The sequence below is a fragment of the Oryza brachyantha genome, chromosome 3, assembly GCF_000231095.2.
Source record: "Oryza brachyantha chromosome 3, ObraRS2, whole genome shotgun sequence".
NCBI classification, from domain to species: Eukaryota; Viridiplantae; Streptophyta; class Magnoliopsida; order Poales; family Poaceae; genus Oryza; species Oryza brachyantha.
The window spans coordinates 12416994-12442718 of record NC_023165.2 but is presented as its reverse complement, the minus strand read 5'-3'; the positions used below and the strand labels follow the sequence as shown (position 1 = coordinate 12442718).

General features: G+C 41.3%; 4 protein-coding genes across 5 annotated transcripts; 1 reads left to right on the top strand and 3 right to left on the bottom strand.

Moving 5' to 3' along the window:
- The first annotated feature begins 1438 nt into the window (after positions 1-1438).
- Positions 1439-2930, top strand: LOC121053915 (probable transcription factor At5g28040). The gene has a single exon (XM_040522446.1). The coding sequence runs from the start codon at positions 1594-1596 to the stop codon at positions 2722-2724; it is 1131 nt and encodes a 376-aa protein (XP_040378380.1). The 5' UTR covers positions 1439-1593; the 3' UTR covers positions 2725-2930.
- Positions 2931-3075: 145 nt separating this feature from the next.
- On the bottom strand, positions 3076-6982 carry LOC102715002. Its single transcript, XM_015834425.2, has 3 exons — positions 6748-6982; positions 4160-6599; positions 3076-4065 (listed from the first exon to the last, which is right to left on the bottom strand). The coding sequence occupies exons 1-3, from the start codon at positions 6980-6982 to the stop codon at positions 3873-3875; spliced, it is 2868 nt and encodes a 955-aa protein (XP_015689911.2). The 3' UTR covers positions 3076-3872.
- A 3370-nt stretch (positions 6983-10352) lies between these two features.
- On the bottom strand, positions 10353-14618 carry LOC102700877 (pyruvate dehydrogenase (acetyl-transferring) kinase, mitochondrial-like). 2 transcript variants are annotated; one of them, XM_015834196.2, is made up of 6 exons: positions 14258-14618; positions 13064-13325; positions 12319-12451; positions 11784-11931; positions 11029-11233; positions 10353-10704 (listed from the first exon to the last, which is right to left on the bottom strand). In XM_015834196.2, exons 1-6 carry the CDS (start codon positions 14492-14494, stop codon positions 10646-10648), a joined length of 1044 nt encoding a protein of 347 aa, XP_015689682.1. In that variant the 5' UTR covers positions 14495-14618; the 3' UTR covers positions 10353-10645. The 2 variants fall into 2 exon arrangements, with proteins under 2 accessions (XP_015689682.1, XP_006650124.1); XM_006650061.3 differs by having other exon boundaries at positions 12271-12451; positions 14258-14617.
- A 7025-nt stretch (positions 14619-21643) lies between these two features.
- LOC121053799 (purine permease 1-like) lies at positions 21644-22322 on the bottom strand (the record flags this gene model as incomplete). The annotated part of the gene is made up of 1 exon (XM_040521608.1): positions 21644-22322. A coding segment is annotated over one exon (471 nt), but the record flags the coding sequence as incomplete, so codon positions are not given.
- Between the last annotated feature and the right edge of the window lie 3403 nt (positions 22323-25725).

The window sequence follows — 25725 nt, the reverse complement described above, 5'->3', positions numbered from 1 at the left end:
CCGGTATTACAAACAAAATCATCATGTTTTTGAAAAGGAGTTTGCTATTGTACAATGTCCTATTCTGTAATGGAGTAATATCATATGTCTACGAGATATGATACTTGTTGGCATCATCTGGTATCTTGTCAGTATCATAAAGCACTTTGTCGGTATCAGGTCGAGACTCACCTGCACCATTTGATATGTGGCGACACTTAGCAGAAGGCTGATATGGTTCATCCGTGCCTAATCCATCACAACGACTTTTGCCTGCCCTCTTGAACAACACATGGCCTATGCTACTATGAAGGACACGTGGCAAGATAGTCGTATTAGGAAGAACTAGCCGCATGCATAGACATCCCACAAGTCTAACCACCAATCAAATCCAACTACAAATACAAAACATTGAAAAGGCATGCACGTGAGGGTGCTAATGACGCACTGCAACAGAACACCATGGAGTGATATGCATGGTGGCCTCGCCGTCGGTGCTACGGAATGGACATAACAAGTTAACAATAGATCTTTTCTGCTGTTTAACTCCCTTCACTCTCCAAGTCTCTTTCTCTACGCTATGGAGTGAAATGCGTGGTGGCCTTACCGTTGGTGCTGCGGAATGGACATAACAATAAACTTTTTCTGTTGTTTAACTCCCTTCCCTCTCCAAGTCTCTTTCTCTACGCTGTCAATGACGACAACGATGGAGCCGCTAGCAACCGACAACGGCAAGTCATCGCGGGACACATGCATGATAAGAGGTGTGGCACCAACGAAGATATATTGTGGAAGGACCCTGAAAATACTCATAGCTCATATGCCCACTTAGGATGTGTTTGGTTCCAGGGATGGGATGGGTTGGGACAGAGTCAATCCATCCCTGACCCTGTTTGGTTGGTGGATGGATGAGATGAGTTGGACACAAGAGAGAAATATTCCTCCTAGTTCCAGGTCTAACCCATCCCACCAAAACGGTGGGACGGATCCATCCCAGGATGATTACGACACACAGATGAGTGTTCATTTTATTTATTAAATTTATTTAAAATATATTACAGGTATAAATATACATTCAATTACTTTAGTTTATTCATATATTAATCCTAGTATTTAATATTTTACTAGAGGTAACCTTTATCTCGTCTCATCCCTTCCACCAAAAAAAAATAGTTCCAACACATTTCATTTTATCCCTTCCACCAAACAAAAAATAGAGTCCAACCCATCCATCCAACTAAACAGAAAAATAGAACCAACCCATCCTACAATCTAGGAATAGAGTCAACCCAACTCACCTTATCCACGAACCAAACATATAACCCCTCCCATAGCATTTCCCTCTTGAAAACCCTAGTACTATCTAATTTTAGATATGTTTGCTCCAAGATTTGTGCTTAAACACACAAGTCGTCTAACGGAGGGGCGAGATCATCCCGATGAGAATAGGACCAGGTCGTTCGTACGATTTTTTTCCCCCCTTGGGTTGGTCACGTGAAGCGCGCGGGGCGGGACAACCCAAATCCCCATCGAGCCCAAACCCTAATCCCGACTCGAGCCGCGACCGATCCCCACCCCCATCTCCGATCCGATCCGATCCCAATTCCCAATCCGATGCTCCCCGTCGTCGACGACCCCTCCGCCGCCGCCGCCGCGGCCGTCGGGGCAGCCGCCTCCTCCTCCTTCCCCGACGCCGACGTGTATGGCAACGGGGATTCCGACGACATCGATTTCCCCTCCGACCCGAACCACACCACCACCCAGGCCTTCTCCTCGGCCACCGCGGCGGCCGGCGTGGGAGGGGGCGGCGCCGGCGCGGGTGGGGCCGGGGCCGGGGAGCGGCGGCCCCTGTTCCAGCGGCTGTGGACGGAGGAGGACGAGATCGTGATCCTGCGCGCGTTCGCGGAGTTCACGGCGCAGCGCGGGACGGCGTTCGCGTCGCACCAGTACGACACGGACCCCTTCTACGAGGAGATGCGGCGGCGCCTCCAGCTCGACTTCTCCAAGAGCCAGCTCGTGGAGAAGCTCCGCCGCCTCAAGCGCAAGTACCGCAACTGCGTCGACCGCCTCCGCGCCACCGGACAGTCCTTCTCCTTCCGCTCGCCGCACGAGCAGGCCATCTTCGAGATCGCGCGCGGCATCTGGCGCCCGAGCTCCGACAAGCACGGCCGCGACCCATCCGCCGCCGACTCCGACGACGACGCGGTCCCCGACGCCGCGGCCGTCGCCGTCCCCGCGCCGGCCAACGGGGAGGTCAAGTCCCCTTCCTCCTCGAGAGCGCAGCGCCGCGGCCGCCGCAGGCGCACGGCCGACGTCAACGCCGCCGACGCATCCGAGGCGCCGCAGCCTTACCCGCAGGTGCCGGCGCCGGCGCCGGGTCCGGGACCTGTCAAGGCGGAGGACGCGCTCCCGCTCCCGCACTTCTTCCCCCAGGGGGGAGCGGGAGCGGTCACTCCCACCGCCGCCGCGCACGCCCACGGCGTGGATCCCGCCGCGGCGGCGAACGCGGAGGGCGGCATCCTGGCGCCGCTGTTCAAGGAGATGGTCCGCGCGATGCTGACCGCCGGGATGGCGCCGCCGCTGGGCGTGCCGGAGCCGCCGGCGCTGGGGATCCCGATGGAAGGGGAGAAGTGGAGGCAGCAGCGGATCCTGGAGCTGGAGGTGTACCTCCGGCGCATCGACCTGCTGCAGGACCAGGTGAGGTCGGCGCTGGAGGAGCTCAAGTCGACGCCGGCGACGCAGTGACGTCAGCCTCTCAGCGCTATCATAGCAAGCAGCAGCAGCAGCAGTACATTTGTCACTTAGCCTGACAGCAAGGTGTTTTGCAGATAGGATTAGCAGGGTTGGACAGTAGGGCCTATTAATTCCTCTCGCTAAATATTCAGTCTCCCGTTAGATTGTCTGCTTCTTCCGCATTTTTACATAAGATTATCAATAAATGATTTTGATTATCTGCTGGGCCCTTCTCATCAGTTACTGCACATGGAACATCTGTGAATGTGATGCTGAATTATGATGTGATGTGTAGAACGATAGAACGAATCAGGGCAAGCGATTGCAAGCCAAGAACAGACAGAAAGGAGCACACTTGCAATGTGCATCGATCAGACCCCAAAAGCATTAAAACAAAAACCACCAAGATACTGACATTATATATACATTATTTATATAAGAGAAACTCACGACAAAAAAAAAGTAACATTTGAACAGTTTCACCGCCAACACCTAGCACCAGCGACAGCCTTTCAGCATAGCAAAAGTAGGAGAGGAAACTGAAATATACCCATCCGGTTCCAAGCTGCCGACCTGACTTCTTGCAGTTGCAGTCTTGCAGAGGCAAACGAATCTCATCTCGGCCAGCTCTGAGCAAGAACAATCGAGCGTCTCAGAAGCTTGCCTCATGCTAAGAGAACACCAGTTCCTGGGAATAGAATCAATGGAATCTTGCTGTTCCAAGCACTGCCACTCCACTGAATATCATAGCAGCATGGAGTTCTGCAAACAGCCAACCACCTAACAGAAAAGAAGGCCTTTTCCACTTGACTTCAGAGTCCCAGCCCTGCTATACGCTATACAAGTACTAGAAGGAAATTCTACACAACTAGCAAGAAAGATAACCTCGTGTATTGTGTATCTTGTTGATACGGCATAGAACCCAATTTGATAGCTGTATTGGAAAACCAGCATCTTCGCAGTCCTTAGATTTGGGGCATAATCTTCCAGTAAGGGACTAGTCTTAGCAGCTTCTGGTGCCGTCCAACTGCTTACCATAGCATAGATGGACGATTAAACGGCATCCAGATAACCTTAAGACGCAGATGCTGAAGATATTTTGTAGTCGCTATTCACCAGCGCATCAAAACATCCATCCAACATCAGCAGAGGGAAAGTAATCAAGATCTAGATTCTCCAACAGCAACAGCAGTTGCATCGACCACTGTTGTGTTTATGGACAACGGCTGCCAACCTGAAGAGTGAGGCAAAATCCATTTCTTTCTAACAATTATGATATGCAAAATCTGGAGGACATCACCAAGGGCATGTTGCTGCAAGCATGTTTTCTTTAAAATAGTTGCAGCTTGGTACCTATCAAGAAAGGGAGAACATGTAATGGCGTGTCAAAGAACATAAGATGAAATGATTAACACAAAAGGAAGGTATGAATTCTACAAAGCCTCACCTTGACTGAGAATTCTTTATTTCTGACCAACCATCAGTGGATGATATGTACTTATGAACTGTGTCTAGAGTCTCTTTTGGATGCTTTGCTTTTCTATTTGTCACATTAACACATTTCCAAATGCTTTCATCTTTGGCAACAAACAAAGGCATATCGTTTACTAACTTTTTCATGACAACAGCTTGATGTCGAATGCTAAGCTCAAGAGCCTTCTTAACATCAAAACCTGACATATTCATCTCACTGTAACGTATACAGTCTGCAATATTTGATTCCGTTGGGAATACCTTCTCAGCCTTCAGTATGTGCAAAGCATGTAATATATTTCTTATAGTAACTTCAGGCTCAGAAGAACTTGGTGGATAGCCTTGCGTCTCTCCATGACTGCAAGGATTTTTAATGTTGCAGGATAGGTTAGGTGAGTGAGGTTTCAAAGTACAATTATTGGAAGGAGATTGGACGGTCTGAAGAGCACTAGAGACGCCAGAACCAGGATGAAAGATGGACCCAATCTCATGAGGACCTCTAGGATGTCCAGAAATATTTTGCATACTAAAAGCAGGATTAGCATGCATGCTCTGAAAAGTGGGTCCGTTCTCACACCTTCCTGGAGGGCACTGAGAAATTGTCAATCTACTGAAATCAGAGCAAATATCAAGTAGGTTTTGAAAGGTTGAGCTACTTGGTGATATTTGTCTTTGAGCAGAAGGAACACCATTAAAACCAGTTGATGCGGCTTCTGAACTGCCAACATCTGGATTTGCTGAATTAGAATGGCCAACTGAACTAGGAGGAACTGATTCATGTTGTTCTGGCAAAGACTGGGCTTGCTGACATGCTGGACTGTTATGACCATTAGTGGCACCAAAATGGAAGGTCCCATCTTTTGGCATGCAGTCAATTGACAAGCTAGGATTCTTACCAAAGCTGAATTCTGATCCCACAGGCTGCAAATCATGTGTGAAAGGTTTATGAACTGCTGACAGGGAGGGAGCAGAATTTTTTAGTGGAGTTGAACAATTAACCTTTGCCCCCAAAAGAGATTCAGAATTTGATGCTGATAACATAGACTTATTTGGATCACTCAAGGTGTTTCCTTTAGAATTAACAGGTAATCCTTTAACCAAATCTATTTTATTTTGTGCAGAACTAGATACAGTATTTGTCTTCTTTACGTAGTGTTGACGCTGTGTCACCTTATGCTGATTTCTTGTCTTTGCTTTGCCAACATTATCACCCATATTACTAGTTTCATCTCTGGACGCATGCTCAGTTGATGTGCAAAGTGTCTTCTTGCCAAAGATCAGTTCATGTGGTGCTTTCACTTGAAAATGAGTAGACACCACTGGTGCTTGAGATGATGGCTGGGACAAATTAAAAGTACCTAGCAAACTCGAGTGATCCACCTTTATTCCCTCCAGTAACTCACAATTGGGTGGTGATAAGACAGGTAACTGATTCAGTTTAGTTGGAGTGTTCCCCATAGAACAGTCAGGCATTCCATCTGAATCAAGCTGATTGCTTGCAGGACTAGATGTAATGCTTGTCTTCTTTACGTACCTTTGAATTGGCTTTGACTGGAATTGATTCCTTGCAGGACTAAATTTAATATCTGTCTTCTTTGCATTCTTTTCAGCCATATCATACTCCGAATGAAGCTTATTCTTTGCTTCAGATGGTTGTGATTGCATAAACATTTGGTGATTATGTTCATTACTGAGACCGAAATCAAGAGTTCCCTTTCTTGGTACAAATTCAGCTGACGTTCTAGGCTTCTCAGCAATGATGGATTTGCTCAATGGTCCAACTTGTTGAGAACTAGTAGACACTCCAGGCTCTTGAGCTGATGACTCTGCCAAAGGAGTTTCTAGCAGACTTGGGAGATCCACCTCCAATGATTCAGAACTTGACGTAGACGATGAAACAGAACTCTTATCTTGATCACTACCAGTGCTTCCAGCAAAATCATCAGAAAACCCATCGACCGAAATTACTTGATCTTGATTATTTGCAGAATTCGATATTGCATTATTCTTCTTTACATACTTTTGAACAGGCTTCACCTTATATTGATTACATGCCTTCACATTACTGGCACCATTATGACACACAGCAGAAGCTTTACTCTGCGAGCACTTCGATACATCCAAGCCATTTAATTTGGGATTGCAATCCAACACGCTATGCGTGTTTGCGAGCAACTCTCCAGCCACAAGTCTTTCCCATGACCACACAACCTTGGCTGCAGCAGCAAGCACTTGTGATGATGCATTTGAGGGCTGCGCTAGTAGGATACCGTATCGCTTCATCCCGAGCCTGTGAAGCAGATCGGAGAAGTCCTGATCGCCTGAAATAAGCAGGTAGTTGCCCGGCGGCGGGTTGTCGATCGCCCAGAACAGCATGTCGACGAGCATCCTCTTGTCAGTTCCATCCTTAGTTCCTGCAACAATTGGGGTAAAAAAAAAAAAACTCCATAAGCTTCATAAGACGACGAGGATTTCTTCGCCAGTAGCACGCGGCGAGCTAAACGCTGCTAGTTTCGGCGGCAATGGAAGGGGCGGGAGGGGAGGGGGAACACGCATTCGTACCGGCGGGGACGTGGTTGAGGGAGACGCCGGTGGAGGAGAGCGCCGCCAGGACGGGAGGGTCGACGCGGGTGGCGTCGCCGTAGGCGGCGATCGAGACGGGGCCCGCGTAGCCCGCCGCGGCGAGCGCGGCGGCGACGTTGTGTGCGACGCGGTGCGGGTCGCAGCAGCACGCGGGCACCCCGCACCCGTCGATGTCCCACCACACCGACGTCCTCGCCTCAGCGCAGCGCCCCATTGCGGCAGCACGCGGGGGGTTGCTAGGGTTTCGCCGGCGCCGGGGAGGTTGGTCGGAGGAGGAGGGGGAGGCGGGGTGGACTTTTTATATTGGTGCGCTGTCCGCGGGTGGACAGGAAGCTCGTGACTCGTTAGCTCACTTGACTCGTGATAAACTCGGCTCGGCTCGTTTAATTTTTCTACCCGAGCTAGTATTTCAGCTCGTTAGAGATAACGAGTAAGCTTGAGTTGGCTCGTGAGCTGCTCGCGAGTCTAACGAGTTAGACCAAAGACACAAGATTCTCCGGTGTTCATTGATTTCACCCTGGAATACATGTGTTTAGTACTTCATAGGTTCACCATATGATTTGTTGGTTCAAACTTTAATATTTAAATACAATTTCATATAATTTATATGTTTGAAATAAAATTTTGTTGGTATAACCTATTAAAAAATTATTTAGGTTAACTTTTTATGCATGACTCACGAGCCTAACGAGCCAGCTCGAGCTTTATAACAAACCGAACCGAGCTAAATCGAGCTAGCTCATTATCCATCCGCAGCCGCGGAAAAGGAATCGGAGACGCACCAGAGCGAAGCAGAAGCCCGTATAGTCTACGCCTAGCCTGTAGCCGCTTTTTATTTGTTTTGTTTTCGGCCGTTTGATAGGAAAACAAGTGGTTAAGATGAAGGCTATACACTTTTTTTAAAGGTCTCAGTTTCGTCTTCGAATTAGAATAATCGAAATCTAGACTAATAAAATAATCTGAACCAACAGCTTATTGTAATTTAGATCATAGGTGTACCTTTTAGATTATTGGGTGAATAAGAGCAGGTAAGCTCGAAGTATATTTTTAAAGAGATAAGATGAGAGAGAAGAGATATGAACTACTAATTTATAGCTAGCTGCACACGGGCTTTAAGACAAAATGCGTGTATGACATGTGAGACCATAAATTTATGTTTTGTAGATAGCTATCATATAAATTGACTATAAGATTAACTATAGATGAATTGAAGTTAGTAGTTGGCTATACTATTGAACTTGCTCTAAAAACCCACCACCCTACATTAGTTTGAAGTAATTATCTACCCTATCGTCAATTATATATTTTAGCTTATAATAATCTAATTTATAATCATCCGGTGCAATAATCTAGATTATAGTAATTCTAGGTGGAAACAAATCAATATATTTATTAGATTATTGTAACAGATTATTTGACCTTTTTAAAAGAACATTGTTTTGAGAAATAAACTTGATCAAAACCAAACAGGTGGCTTGTTTGATTTAGACTATTTAAGTGGATTGTCCTCATGGGTTATTTAAGTGTTATAAGCAATGCAGTAAACGATTTTTTAAGCATATATATTATCTCAAGTGTAAAACAAACAATCCGTTTCAGTAATTCGGTGAACTAATTATGAAAAAATACAAGGTTTAAACTCTTTGCCTCACCCCTTCTCCGCGAGGAAAGGAACGCCTAAGACAAAGCCGTATCTTAGTGTTGTAGTAACAATTTTCACAAACATAAAATGCCGCTTGAATGATCGACAAATCATGAACTTGCCGTGGCTAAAAAAAATTTAGCCCTGCATCATGCTACCACGATCCGTGAATCCGCGATAATAAAACTTAAAGAGTAATTTCACTGCATTCTAGCTGAATTGAAACAAGCTGCAGAAATTCATTCATGAAATTTGGGGCGTGCTTACAATGATGGCTCTTATAGCCGATGCACCATATAACCATGTAATTATATGAAAAATAAGCGTAGACATACAACTCTCAATAGGCATGATAATGTTAGGGGGGTGATTGTTTAGAAAAAAACCAACTACATATTTGCAAACGAGAAATAATTTGTAAACAAAACTTTATACATATTCTTAACGATATAAAAGCCTTGACAAAAAAAATAAACTTTGGTGAAAAAAATCATAAAATTAACTTTTAAATTTAAAGTTGAAAATTTAAATTTTGGCTTATAAGACATAAACAGAAGTAAAAAGATGGGGGACAATCTCTAAAACATGAAGAAAAGTTCCTATTGAAAATCCTCCATTTTTAATTCGTAAAACATTTTTTTATTATTTTGGTTTGTTCTAAATGAACTCGTTTATATGTTTAGTTCTTGTTGAATGTGCATATTTTATTCCTCGGTGCTTATGTAGTAATGGTTCAGATTGAAACAGTAACAGTGATAATGTTGGCGTACAAACAACCTCATTGTTTTGGTTATTCTTATTATAAATGTTATTCGCAATCTAATATTTAAGCAAATATTGTAAAAGCAATTTAAATAATAGTTTTTATTGATGTGGCATTTTTTAAGCAAGTAGTAGGTTATATTATTAAACAGCTTTTACCGTGTTTGTGTTCTTTTGTTGAAGGATAAATTAAGAAAGATTATATGATTTTTACAGCTATTTAATGATATAAGCAATAAAATTAATTACTTAATCTACTTTGAAATATCAGACGATAAAATTATGTACAGAAAACTTTTATAAAAAAACCCTCCGTTTAGTGACTTGGAAAGCATAATAGAGAGGCGTAGAAAAAAAGAGAGAATAAACTACCGAGAATATCCTAACCGTTCTGGGAGAGGTAACCGTGGTTACCGAGCAAATCGATGAAAATCAGACAAATTTTGCTGAAAAAAATCAATTTTGTTTATTTTCTTTTAACTTGGTTGATACGCATGTTAATTTCTGTTACCACACCCCAGCAGGCCCAGCAAAGCCAGTTACCCCGGCAACGGCAACCGATACTCAGAGAAACCTTATCTTCGACCAAACTCCATTCATAAACAATCATGGGGCAAAAAAAAGGCTAAAACCAAACGATACATTTACAAATAAAAAATAATTATATACTTGTCTTTACTAATATAAAAGACAATGCTACAAAATAAAATACGATAAAAAACTCAAAATCAACTCCAAATTTAACGTTACAAATTTAAATTTTAGTTTGTAAGCATAAGCAGAAATAAAAAGACGAGTACGCATGATTCCAACCAAGTTGACACGGTTGACTTCGACTAAATTTTCTAACGTGCCACCCAAAGTGTATAACTCCCAAAATATGCGGATGCTCCACATGCAAAACTTCCCACATGCCAATACGCAGGAGGAAACGCATGTTGGACAGTTGGACCTTGTAGTGGAATTTTAAATCTTAACTTTAATGCAGATTTTAGGATTGTTTTCTAATCATAATTTATTTTATAGTATTTGCTCTTAAAATGATATGAGCACATATGCAAAAGTTTTACCCATAAATTATTTTCTACTTATAAATATGTCATTTCACTTATGCTTATTATAAGTGAAATGATGAGGCTGGAAATAAGCCGCTGCACTGAAAAGAAGTGAAAACTGACAATTCAACATCACATTTTCCATGCAATCACTGAGCTCCATCCAAGTACTCTAGAAAGAGTGTTCTAATGGCAATGTAAACCAGAGGATTCTGAATTATGATCACGCTCCAGCAAGCTGAAGCACATACAGTTGGCTGGCCTTGGGAACTATATATATTTGCATACCAGCACAGCAAATGACAAAAATCAAATAGCATCTTAATTACAGCAGTGGTACCAGAACTGGAGCAAGGTCAACTGAGGCAAGGGTCCCTGACTTCCTTCCACATCTCAGGCAAGGGTTCCTCCAGATCCCTTAATGCAAGGGCTCCTCTGAATCTCCTAGCCGTGATAGGTGGAGGTAAGCATCAGTTCCTGAAAAGAAAAAACAAGGGCAACAGTAAGGCCGATCAATTGAATGATAAAACCGTCCTATTTCTGCAAATCGTAATAAATCTGGTAATGATGATAGGTATGGAACATCACTGCATCATGTTTCATGAGTGAAAAGTGGTAGGTTCTGCACAATAGATTATTAAGATTGATACAGAGAAAAGGCATAAGGCATGGTAGAAGATGAAAGCCTCCAAGTCCTAAGGTGTTAACCATCACTCTCTTTACCAAATAAAAATAAGAGCAAAATGTTGCACAATCTTCAATAATTCATACAGGGACATAGGAAGTGAACTGTGGACATACCATATCCTTCCATAGAAATGATCTGTAGGTCCCCACCAAAATATCGAGCATAAAGACGGCTAATCGGAATTCCATAGCCATACCCAGCCATGGTTACTCCTTCATTATGGCCATCTAGATCGGGTGGGTTTTCTGCTGTGCTATAGAGATAAGTGAAAATTCTTGAGAGACCACTTCTTGGTATTCCGCCACCTTCATCACTAATCTGCATAAAAAATGTTTTAGTAGCTGAAATAGGCATACATAAATACCTTACTGGGTAACTACAAACACAAACTATTATATTTAGATAAATACATAATATATTTTTTGCAATCTCACATATAGGGATTGTTAAATAAAAAGGTTCAACAAAGCTATCACACACAAAGAAACTATGTAAAGAAAAAGAAAACGAAAAAAGGTAGAAGTGGATGATGCTTTACACATAAAAACTGCGTCAATTTCCTGTAACAGTTATGACTTTATTACTGTCAGCACAGAAAAATAATCACTTTAGAAGATGTAGCACGGCTTAGTATGCTATTGCAACAGTTTTTTCTTTGAACAGAACTGCAAGACCAAAGTTGTGACCATACTATTTAAAATAACTCAAAAGCATATTTAAAATTAACTTACAGTGTCAAATCACTATTGTGCTCTAAACTTCAATTTTCCTATACTAATAAAAATTGCAAAAACTGGTACTATTTGCTAGCACGCTTGAGTCTAGAAAACACTTCAGAGTCAACATAATTCTTGGGAAGGAGTCATACCTTGATTGTTACATCCTCTGCTCCATCAGCAACTATAATTCTAACAGGAGGTGCATGCTTATCAGAGTTCATATAGCGTTCCTGTACTGCACGAAGGGAATTCTTCACCAACTCAAACATCATGAGATGTAGATGTGGTTTAACATATCTGCAATCAAGAAGGCAAAGCAGCTAAGGAGAGCAGTTTTAATACACATCCATATTCTGATTAATTCAGTATGGAGGTCAGAGTTGAACTAGAGTGGTTTCTGACAAACAGAAATAAGCCCCCCTAAAAAGGCCAAATGGGTGATTCACACCTGAACAAATAGAGCAGTTTAGTTGACTATTGGATTAGAGTTGAAGGCATAGAAGATTTAGTGACAACAGAATCTAGGTGACCAGCAAGTCAGCTGATATTTTTAACGGCAAAAAATAGGTAACATTGAAATTTCATTAAATCAAATCAAAACAGAAGCATGTATCAGGCATTAAATCAGGGATTTACGGAAATGTGAGATTCGGGTCTCCATATATGTTCACATCAGGGGCTGACCCATATTCCCTCATGCAAATAGCGCGTGCATCTTCACTGGCATGTTGAGCCGCCAGCATGGGGGATAATCTTGTGCTTATGAGTCCTATAACACCAGGTTCTGGATCAGGTTCATGCAATGCAACATGCTGCCCTGAAATCAAGCAAGTCAGTAAAACTTAGAAAAAAAACAAACAGTCCAGTGAGAATTGTCATTAATTTGTTATGTTAACATCACTTGCACATCAAGAAAAAAAGAACAATTCTTCCATTATAAAAATAAAGAAAGTGAAAAATCATTCATCTTTCTGACCTGTAACCATATAAATGGTTGATATTTGTCCTGTGGTAACTGTATTTTCTGACAGGAAGATAAATATGATATGATTGGGTGCCCTCTAACCAAACATTCCAAGGAAAAACACACTTATTGAAAATTACAATGTCTTCTATTCTAATGCATCCAACATGATATACCATAATAAATAAAATACCCCAAGTATGAAGAGTGAAGAAAAGCTATATTTTCCAAGCTATTGAGTATTGTCAAGGTCTTTTAGACAGTTCTACCCACGAAGCAAGGCAATATCAGTGGGCTAAGTAGGACCATTAATCAGTACATAGATCCCCTTTCCATCATCAATTAAGTAACACACTTTAGGAGCCAGCAAGGGGACTTAAAAAACTCCAGGATAGTATGTCATTGAATGTGCCAAGAGCGATGACATTTGTAAGATACTATAGAATTAGTGCTGAGTCTGCTAACCTATCAGCATGCGGATCCCAATCCTTGACATGTAGAAGCGGTCAAGGAACTGATGGATCTCATCAATGCCAGGGGGAAAGCCCTTTGTGCCACCAAGGTCTTTCTTCAGCTGCTGCACACCTAGTGCCATGGCGGGCACCACATTAGTGTGCCGCACTCGGATCATCTTGATCATCTCGGTGAATGCAAGTTCATCATCCCGGTTCCTCACCTCTGGGAAGTAGCGGATATCACGAAATGAGTCCAAGTACCAATCTCTCACCTTCACAGTGGAAATAGAATAAAAGTTAGTCCTGCAAATGGATCTTTCCCGGACAAGAATATAATGACTCGATATTTAGCATGTCCTTCCTAGAATATTTGCAATTTGACACGTTCAGGCTCTCTTGATTGCTCGAGCTGATAAGTTCGAGGAGTCAATCTGTCTTTCAAAAAAAAAAAATCAATTTAAGAAAGTTGGCGAGAAGGAATATACCAAATTCCTGTTTATCCTAAAATACAGCTATTCTACACTACTTTCGAAGAACCGAACTAACAAGGAAGTGCATCAAAGATTTTGCAAAATTTTGAAACTTGGTTGGGTTGTGTGATGTATTTCAGGCAAACGATACGAAAGAATACGGCATTTAAACTACTCTACAACGTTAGCGAGAATTGACAAGGTTACCACTCAGAAAAATCTATGTAATGAAACAAAAGCAACACAAAAGATATAATAATTTAGAATGACCAATTTAATTTGCTATTCCCCCGGCAAATAGGACCGTCACAGTACTGGCCCCTTGTTCCTCTTCCCCAAAGACTCATCAAAAAGAGGAATAGAACGGGGAGATAAATGTTTTTTTTTTTAAAAAAAATCGAGCTTAAGGACATAGCACTCAATCCTCGAAGAACAGTTTTTTTAAAAAGAAAAATGGTCCCAACTCCCCAAATAAACATACCAGGAGATAAACTACTAATTTAATATCCGCAAAATTGAAGAAAAAAAATTTACTACTCCAGAATCCACAAAAAACGACAGATCAAATTACTCCAAACAGTAGCAAAATCTACGCTGAAATATCTCCGGATTGTCATAAAAAAGAAGAAAATCGTACCGCGAAACAAATCGATCCATTTTGTTTTTGTTTCGTCCGCCCAAATCACACACTCCTCTCATCCTCCCTCCGCTAGAGAAGAGAAGAGAAGGAAAACCTTGAGGATGGCGGGCTTGGTGGAGAGGCCGAAGGGGAGGGAGTCGAGGTCGAGCGCGCGGCGGGCGATGCGGATGGGGAGCTCCTTGCGCAGGAACTGCGCGGAGCGGAGCAGGTTCCTCTCCGTGGGGCGCGCCCCGAACTCCATCATGTAGCGCAGCGTCACCCCGGTCTGCCTCATCCCTCCCCACCTCGCCACCTCCTCCGCCACCGCCCGCGCCACCGGCTCCGACGCCATCAATCCCCCCCCCACCCCCCAACCTACCTAGAACGACAACAACAAAAACGGCGGCCCGGCGCCCCACGGCGGCGCATCGGCCGGCGTCGTGACGAAAGGGCGAGGGAGAGAACGAAACTGCCAAAGCGGGAGGGGCACGAGGGCGTGCGGCGGAGAAGCAGCTGAGCCTAGTACTAGTACTAAAAAGGCCAGGTGGGGCCCACCTGCCACAGGGAGGAGGGGAGTGGGGCCCACCTCCGCCGGCGTGGGACGCGCCGAGGACGAGGAGGCTACTGCTGGCGCGTGGGGGTAACCGACCCGCCCGACCGGTCCTCGCATGTGTGACTGACAGGTGGGGACGTGGAGAGGAGGTGGGCCCGGGGATAGGATTCTTGGGAGGGGTGTGGGGCCGGGTGGGCGGTACGAGATCTCGCGACGGGACGTCTATGTCGCTGACAGGTGGGGTTGGGATAACTTTTATACAAGTACTACCTCCTGTAATAATTTTATTTTTTGTTTTTAAGTTGTCCAACGTTTGACCATTCATTTTATTTAAAAAATATTATTAAAAAAACTTTAAAAAATTAGTCACGCAAAAAATATTATTCATGTTTTATTATCTAGTAAGAAAAAAATATTAATCGTAAAAATATTTCAAATAAGATAAAGAGTCAAAACATTATATTAAAAAATAAAAAAATAATCTTATTTCAGGACGGACGTAGTATATTACTAGTACTGATCAAATCGGTTCCTGTAAGATAAATCATGATCGAAAAAAAACATAAATCAAGTTCTAAATTTTAAAACTTTGCTTATAAATATCGGTACAAGCCAAACGACATGGGCCAAATGAGTTGGACAGGGTGTGCGGTGTGCCGTCTTGACAAAATCTCGCTCTTGCAGCGTTCTTTTACAGGATTTTCTTACATTTTTTCTTAACTTTTGCACGTTCTATCTCTTTAAATTATTTATATAGAAAAATTCATCAACTTTTAATTCTAAATTAGAATTTTTTTAATTTTATAGTAGTTGATTTCATTATTTATATCATTAAATAGTTATCATAAAATCAAATAATCTTTCATCTTTCATCACCAAAAGAACACAACCTGAATTTAAATTGACAATGTCCTACCCATTTCACTTATATTTATACTTATATAATCCAAAATTTAAATTGTAATATCTCATTTTAGAATTAATTTTGTAGTTTGTTGTTATAATTTTTATATCATTTGCTTTTGTATGATTAAGTATATGAATAATATAGTTTTACTATAAATCATTTTATTACTAACAAACTGTGTGGATTAATATAAATATAAGCGAAATAACAGGATGCAGTATAGCTCTGTTACTACTATAATAGTTCAGACTATTTTCTTTGACACATTTTATAAGGACTAAAACAGTGTTCTTCCCCGTCTTCGGAAATACAATTATAGTTAGCTAGTCCCACATCGAAAACAGTACGGCTCCTATGGTTCCTCTTTTTGAAGATATTTCGGTAGAATAATTTATAAGTAAAACTTTCATATATACATCCTCGTAATAATTTAAAAACAAATACAGTAAATAAACTATAAAAACCATAGTATTCAACTTAAATTAAGTTTTAAATTTTATGTTATCTTATAACTATAAACAGAAGTAAAACAAATACCCATGTTACTTTTGTCGGAAACCTAGAGAACGGACTCCTGTTTGGACTTACGCAGGTTTTCTCCTCACTCGCTGGCGCCACATGCTACTCGCCAGTATCGTTTCCTTTGCGCTTCTCCACGCTGCTCGCCAGCACCACTCTTCTATGCTACGGCACCACTACTCCATGCTGCTGACCGGTGACGCTTTTTAGTGCTACCTCGCACGCCAACACCGGTCCTCAATGCTGCCTCGTGTGTAGGATCGTAATCCAATCCAAATCCGTTTTAATCCATTTCTTTGCTAATTAGTCAACCAAACCTGTACCAATTATTTTTCATTGGGATCCAATCCAAACCAATCCAACTTTGATTTTAGCCCAACCTGCACCAACCTATTTGGTTAAAATGGATTCAACCCACTCTTGCAAAATGGATGCACCATTTGTATGTATAAACTCGGACCTAAAATTTTAAAACTCACGTTCACACCATAAAAGTTTATCAAATTTGACTAAATTTAGTAGGATGATCTGTTATGTATAAAAACAACTTTATGCAAATTTTGGTCGATTTCTACATGTGGGCCCCACGTACGTCTATTATCTTATCCATTAGCTATCCAATTAAAGGATCAATTTACCCTCCACGGGTTAAATTCAGAAACTAAAATAACCTAACCAAATCTAGTCCATACCAATCCATTTGTCTCTATTACCCAATCCAATCCAGACCATTTGAAGTTACAATCCATTTGCACCCAACTAAACACAATTCAAATTAAAACCAACTCATTTAACCCATTTTCATCCAACCCATTAGCAGGTCTACCCATGTGTCGATGCTGATCTTCGTTTGTGCCCTCCGTACTGTCCTCGCTGTATGAAACCTATGATACCAGATGTGTCTTTATTAGAAGGGAGACTTGTTTTTGCTATTCTGTTTTCCAGACTACCAGGTTCATAAGAGCATCGCCAACAACTTATTTAAATTTCGTCATTCATATCTTCATTTGGATGATCATCTAAATTAGTTTCATTCTTCATATTTTTATGTACACCACTAGATCATCCATATCTGACATTCTCTATATCTCTTTGGAGAATGAAAAGAGATCATCCAAATATGAAGGTTCTCTCCTAATATGAATCCCAATATGAATGATATCGAAAAATAGATGATATGACAGTCGTTCTGTTAGAGCTCAATTTATACTTTTTATCCTTTATTTTCAGATAGAGAATGGAATAGATGAGTTGTCGAGGATACACTAACAACATGTAGATGCATGCACTCCACCTGGCACTTGTTTTGGGGGGGGGGGGGGGTGTTGGATTATGCGGGGTGACTCGGACGGATGGCCCATGCCACGTCGGACTGGCCGGTCCTAAACCGTGGACGCAGCTGCTTGTTTTTCCCTTCCCGTCGGTGGCGGGGCGAGGCCACACAGCCCACAAGGGTCGCCACGTCACGTGTCAATGTCACGTCGCACGCAGAAAGGATACGATTACGATAGCCTTTTTTGCAACCGATTCCAATTCGATCAATCGGCTCCCCGCGATCTCCTGCTAAATTTGATGACCCACTGGTTTATCATGTGAATAACGATAGTACTACCTTGGACTAAAATAGTTACATTTTTTTATCTAGAATTTATGTGGTACTCACCTTTTTTTTATTTGATGTTATTGGTTTTTAATCTACTTGTTGACTGTTTGCTTTATTTAATTTTTAAAATATGAAAAATTATAAGTCAGACATAAAGTATGTTAAGTGAAAAAATAAAACTATAATAAAATAATTTATAGTTATGTAAAAACTTCATATAAAACAAATAATCAAGTCGTGGATTCAAAAGTCAAAGACTTTAGATAAAAAAAAAAGTAGAGTATGTGATAGGAATGAATATTCGTGCATAGAATAATTCCATGAAAAATTTGTGTAAGGTATATTTCTTTTAATTTATATTGGCTCATAAAAAGAGTTGCTGGCAATCCCGATGACCGGTCACATTAAGACGTGTTTGGCCGGAGATGGTATCCGAATTGGCCTCCCTTTTGTCAATTTTTATGTGAAGTTGCGTGTGACGCTGCTGGTAAACAAAACATACGTTTCTTTTTTCAAAAAGCCAGCTAGCGTTCTATTTATCTTACTCAATTCTCAGTGGCTCTTTTTTATCACATTAGATTTTTTATAACATGACGGGATTTAATATTAGATTTTTTTATGACATGAAAAGAATTTAATTAGTAAAGAGAAGAGAATCTTTTCATCCTTGTGAAAGACTCGTGGCGTTGTTTCCAAGCAAATGAAAGCCGAATAAAGTCCATTTAGGCCAAACCTTTATTCCATTTATATTCCGTGCGGGTCCACCTTCTATTTTTCTCTTATGCAGCAATTTGTATGGTATGTTTGAATCATTTGATCATACTCTCATACATGAATTTAATAATGTATCGAGTCTATGAACCTGTAAAAAAAGAAAACACTGATAGATGACCTTTCATTTCATGGAACAAAAATAAAATGCTAACATATCACGCTTGAAAACTGTGAAATAAAATAGACCACTAGGAATAGCCTTAGAAGGAGCAAAACAGATTGACAAGCGGTTATACGAAAATAAAAATTTATACCAATGTTTGATGATTCTAATGACATGATCTCGAAAACATATCTTTAACTATAATTTTCTATCGTATTATCTGAAAAAATAAACAAGCATTTAGTTTTATTAAAATATTTTTTCAAGACTCATCCGTAAGTATTATCCTGTTGTCAAACTAAATACTCAATATATTTTAACATATAAGCATATCTATCATTTAAATCTTCTCCTAAATTATGAGTATTTGTAGCACTATTAATAATACTATATACCCATTAATCATTGTTTAGATGGCAAAAGTTTTTGGTAAAAATGTCACATTGAACGTTTGACCATATGTCGAAAGGGGTTTTCGGACATGAATGAAAAAACGAATTTCATAGCTCGCCTGGAAACCGTGAGCGAATCTTTTGAGCCTAATTATACCGTCATTAGCACATATTTGTTACTGTAGCACTTATAGTTAATCATGGATTAATTAGTCTTAAAAATCCGTCTCATGATTTCTCCCATAACTGTGTAATTAGTTTTTTGGTTCATCTATGTTTAATGCTTCATTTAGATGTCCAAAGATTCGATATGATGTTTTTGGAAAAAAATTTGCTAACTAAACAAGGCCTAAGATTCTTCCTATTTTTCACAAGCTATCCTTCCATCCTCATCTATTCCTCGTTTATTAAATGACATCGTAGTCTTTTGTTTATAACATTTATTTATTATTCTTTTCCATTAGTTGTTTACCTGCACTTTATCTTTTGATGCTAATATTAGGACTTGACTTCACATAATCACATGACAAGCCGGTCTACTATTCTTCATCTCTAACTAACAAAGTCTACATATATGCATGTGAAGATGTATCATCATGAACGCTGACGGAAAAGCTCACAATATGCATGTTTCACGGAAACATCTCAAGAAAATTGATGATGCCAAACGCATAGTCACATGAACGCAAGCTAGATTGGATTATGCTTTTGCTTGCTTACGTGTGAACCATTAGTTGTCCAGATTTGGGGACAGGGACCGAATAGATAATTTATGTACACATTGACGCTTGACTTACCTCAGCTAGCTCAAATTCTTGTATGGTCATTATTAGTGAAAATTACTGCTTTTATTGGAAAAGTACCACTTTCACTTTTTTTTCCAGGCAGAAGTTGTATAAAGCGCTTTTAATTTCCTGATGGTGGTGACATCGTAGCTAATCATTCCTCTCTAATGATGTTATTCGTGATGTCTGACAAGGCATAGCTCTCTTGCTATAATCATTAGTCGGTGTCAACTTACAAACTTTGTTTTAAAACAATTATCTTAAATTTGAAACATTTTTTTATTTAAAAAAGGGGTACTACATCTGTTCCCAATATTGTCCTCACTGGATGCTAATCACACTCAAAGTTTGACCACTTTTGTGGTTAATAAATCTACAAGTATTATAAGTATACTATGTTATTGAATTATGTGGCATGATAAGTATAACCACTGCCATTCATTGCAACCTAACAATTTAAAAGTTATTGATGGTTAAAATTAAAATAGTGTAAGCTGACAAGTATTGGGAAAGTATAGACATTATTGGGAAAAGCATTATCGTAAGTGGCCGAAAATGATCTTCGCAGGTGGAGCGGCCGTCCGCCTGTACGAAAAGGACTGTGAAAATCACCGATCCTCACAGGCGGGGCAGCCATCCGCCTGCGAAGATAATTTTCGCAGGCAGGCGTTGGTCCGCCTGTAAAAATAGGAAACTACCGCCTATGAAGATAGGTAGAAATTTTTGATATTTAATAATAGTTTGTCCGTTAATAGAAATTCTTGCAAGTAGATTATTATGTACATATATTGAAAGATTATCAAGCATTTGGTACTGAGAAATTTACATATATTGCATAACTCAAAAGTGTTGCCAAAATATATATATTACAATATTTTTGTACATTGTTGCTTTAAATACATGTGTAACAACATGGAACCCTTCATCCTTTTTATTCACGCTTCTCTCGCCCTTCCTTTTCTTCGTCTTTGCTGACTATTCGCTTTTCTTGAAACCGCTTATGTCAGCTGGGACCTTGTCGTCTTTGAAGGATCTTTTATCTTCGGCTACCGTTTTGATCGTCGTGGCGCCGTTTCCTACGAGAAGATATATAAAGTTTCGAATTAGCTCGGCTAATAGTTATCACGGTGATCAGTTTACATATGAAGTTCACTTACCCCTTCTTTAGGAGGAATGTAGTTTTTGTCATCTTCTTCACCGTCGCCCTTTCTCCTTCTCTTCGGGCTTGGGCTTGGACAAGGATAGCTTGGCGACGAGTACATGCATAATTGTAGAATGTTTTAATAAAAACTTGTGTACATAATTGTAAATTGTAATAAATAAGTACAAACTAATTGGCTAAATTAGTACGAACAAATTTGATAAATTAGTACAAACTAAAATTAGTACAAACTAATTTGCTAAAAATTAATAAGGTGACCATATCCTCCACATGTTATAAAAAAATTGAACATACCCTCCCAAATGTTATTAAAATTTTCTAACAAATTCACATATCCTGCAAAAACTGAACATACCCTCCTAATTTCATTCACATATTATCCACTTCCCAAAATCACATTCACAATTAACATATAACCCCCACATGCACATATATAACCCCCAATTTCATTCAGATATCACTCATATTCCCAAATTCACATTCACAATTAACATATCCAACAGCAAGACCAGTTTGGACCTTGGAGCACCGAAAGCCGAGCACCTTGTCGTCCATTGGCGAGACGCCGACGCGGCACACCTTGGCCGCCTCTCCCCGGTGCGTCAGCACCCGTAGCACCGTCACCCACCCCTTGACCACCAGAAACGAGTCGACCTCCATCACCGCTGCGGCTACCGGCTACGGCTGCTGTTGCTGTACGTAATTAAACCAAATTATCAGAAAACTACACGCTTAAAGTGTTAAATCACAGAACTACGAAACTAACATCAATTTTACAATAATACTATGAATTTAATGTGAAGTATCGCAAAACTACATATTTAAAAGTTAAGTTAAAACAAATCTAGATATTTTATAGTTCAATTCCCCACCACCATTGTTTTTTAGTTCTAAGTATTGTAGGCTTGTGATTAAATTGGAGTTAAACCGTACAGTGCTTGGCTGAGCTCCATGACGGGGAGCACCAGCGCGTACAGCACCACGGCACCGAGCGTCACGGCGAACCCGGCGCAGTACTGCGCACGACACCCCCGCCAGCCGGTCCCCCCCTCCCCGACGTTCATCCCCAGCATGGCGGCGCCGATGCTGAGCAACACGACGGCGTTCACCGAGAACGCTGTGAACCTCTGGCGCACGAGCAGCAGCGCGAACGCGGCCGTGAAGGCCAGCTGCGTGGAGATGAGGATGGAGGAGGTGGACACCGGGAGGTAGACCAGGCCGTAGGCGTAGAGGAGGTCGTCGAGGCCGGTCATGAGCCCGACGGCGGCGGATGCAGCCAGGAGGTGGGGCGTCATGAGAAACAGTGGCGTCGTGGCTGCGCCGCTGTCCTCTTCCTCGTGCCGTCGGCGGGAGCAGTAGGAGAAGCAGAGAGCCTCCTTCCCTCAGCCCGACGACGCCGCCGCCTCATCCTCCCCCAGCTCGCACATGGTGGAGCCCGGCGACGGTGGATGGGCCGGTGGCGGCGGCGGGAGTAGTAGGAGAAGCAGAGAGCCTCCTTCCCTCAGCCCGACGCCGCCGCCGCCTCCTCCTCCCCCCAGCTCGCACACGGTGGAGCCCGGCGACGGTGGATGGGCCGGTGGCGGCGGCCGGAGGTCGAAGGTCGGCGTGCACTGAGGATGGCAGCGGAGGACGACGGTCGGAGGGCGATGGCGCAGGCGGGTGGCGGCAGAGGATGGCGTGTGACGAAAAAATTGGCAGCCTGACGGTGCCAAAATTTTTAGGGTTCTCACCTGGACTTAGAAATTTGGTGCCGCGGGCGAGGCCTTATATAGGGAAAGTATCTTTGCAGGCGGGTGGTCCGCCTGTGAAGATCATCTTCACAGGCGGACCACCCGCCTGCGAAAACCGTTTTTACTATCTTCGCAAGCGGTCCGTCCGCCTGCGAAGATGTAACCACTACACAGCATAACTATCTTCACAAACGGTCCATCCGCCTGCGAAGATTGTTATAGATGTGAATATATTTATTTCAAAATATTTTTTAGTTTATTTTTGTTATTTGAAAATGTCTACAGTAGTTATAATAAAAATAGTAATTGTACATACAAATATATAACCTTAATATTATTAGTTTAATTTTTTTTACACGGACATGCCAAATTAGTATATTAGGAAAATCTAATCAAATCATATCGTCGACATATTACAAACTAATATAATTATTATTTGATTGCACCAAATAAATAGACATTAAAAATTTTATTCTCTCTCATATTTATATAACAAGATCTAGATCTAGAACTAGGAGGTGGATGTGATAGCAAAATAAAAAAGATGAGAATTTATGTTACCACATTAAACCACTGCAACAAGAGACATCAAGTATTACACATACATCTAACATCAACATATCAAAAGAAAGTAAATTAAAAAACATGGAGCTTTTCCTTTGCATATTTGCATGCATAATCCATCACAAATTGAGGTCTATAAGCTTGAAATTTACATACCTAGTGTGGAAATGAGTAGATCTAAGCACCGCAGAAACATCCCCCGAAGATTTGAAGTTCAAAACCCCCTATATTTAAGTCATATTAGGAGAGAGAAACTTCGGGGAGAATAAACTTGACTCGGGGAGAAAGAAGACTATGTGGGGGCATCTTTGCGGGTGGGCCATATAAGCAGCGCCTGCGAAGATCGATCTTCGCAGGCGAACGACAGGCGGACCGCCCCCTCCACCCCGGATACATTTTTTACTAGCGGGGTTTTGGCTCTGAAGGTCATGTCCGTCTACGAAAATCGAACCCCTACGATGCGGAAAATGAGTTTTCTAGTAGTGAGAGTAAGTATATAAAAAAATGCCCTTTAGAGTTGAATAATTTCTTTTTCTTTCGGCAGGGACCTAAATAGTTTGGGAGCTAATGTATTCCTCAACTTAATATATGTGTAGTAAAATAGAATGCAAGTTCATCAATCCACTTAGTGCTATCTCAGAAACTAATCATAAGTTCATAACAGTAAATCCAGAACGTAGATGATCTTTCTCTCGACACAACACTAAATCAGAAGCTGTGACTGTTGGCTTTGGCCCAAGAAAATGATGAACTTGCGCGAGCACACAACACAGGCGAGAGAGAAGAGTTGGAGTGGACACACACGCACAACAAGTTTTCGGCGACGAACACCATTCTCTTATTTTCTCTCTACTGATCAACAGATGATTACATGGCTTTATAAGCCTCGAGCGACGTGACTTACACGCTGCTGGCCGAGTCTCATGCGCATGCATACGTGACCCTCACGTCACTCACCCACTAATCACCTACATGCACATGCACCAGCCTACTTGCATGCAATTAGCATAACTAGGAGACTCACTACTCCACTACCACACACAACACATGCATGTGTTAACTAACTAGCTAACTAATTGGCCCATGCAAGCAGCCACTAACCAAGGAATTAGCATGAACACATCACGCTCTGCCCAAACCCGTGCAACATATATGCATTTACTCTACTACGTGCATGACACACGAACACAATTAACTAATGCAAATATTCTAAAATAGGTACAAGTCATGATTAGTGCTAACAGTGACGATAAGATCATCAACGAATAAGTAAATACGCCTCTGACGAACTAAATTCCAAATCTCAAGACTGTCGGTATATAACACCCTTGACTAGCCACCGTCAGATGCGGATCCAACGTGGATGCTAAAGGCTCAAGCTCCCTACCTACTAGATCACCATGAAAGATAACAAAGAGAGAGAAAAAAAAAGATGGGAAATAAGAACAGTAGGGGTTTGAAGAAGGAAGAAGTTAGAGCATCCTTAGTCGTTCATCCAAATTTAATCATCCATATCTTTATTTGGATGATCATCTAAACTAGTTTCATCTTTCATATCTTTATACACTCTACTAGATCATTCATATATGACATCCTCTATATCTCTTTAGAAGATGGAGAGAGATCATCCAAATATAAAAGTTTTCTCTCCTAATATGGATGACATTTAAAAATAGATGATAGGATAGCCGTTCTGTTGGAGCTCAATTTGTAGTCTTCATCTTCTATTTTCAGGATAAAGGATAGGATAGATGAGCTGTTGGGGATGCTCTTAGTTAGCCTTCTCCTTCCCTTGGCTGGATCCATCCCTAGCCACCGTCCTTTTCTTAATAGTTGTGTAAACAGCCGTGAGGTTAAAAAAGACAGACACGAAACAACATCTCTCTGTTTGGAGTAAGAGAACGTAAATCTTGGATATGTATTTTGTAGAACTCCTAAAATGTAACTCTAAAAATAAAACTATGGAGCAGCTTGAACCCTACTTAACTATCTACTTTATTTTTTAATCACTCCAATCCAATATTTTTTATTGGAGTTGAAACCGTTTGGTTAACCTCCATCTCTCACTACCAAAGAGACCATTAGGTCACGCAGAGCTTTGTTGTTGGTGGAATCCTCTCGCGAAGGTAAATGGATGAAGAACATGGTGCACTAATCTGCCATTCGATTCATATGCAGATTAAATGTGCCATTCCACGGTGCTTGAGCTATATCAACCGTTCATCACCTCCACCTATTCACTTCTAGTTATGTTATAAGCCAAAATTTAAATTTTTAATCTTAAATTTAGAGTTGATTTTGAGTTTTTTCACCGCAGTTTATTTTCCAACTCTCGCTAACCATTCATATATAAAAGTTTTATTTACAAATTATTTTTTCAATACAAATATGCCATTTTTCATGACAATCACCCCCTAGCTCCCAGCCCCGTGGGTGTTTTCAGCCACTTGGACAAAAAATTCGAGTTGTCCTATGAACCCTTCATATCTTG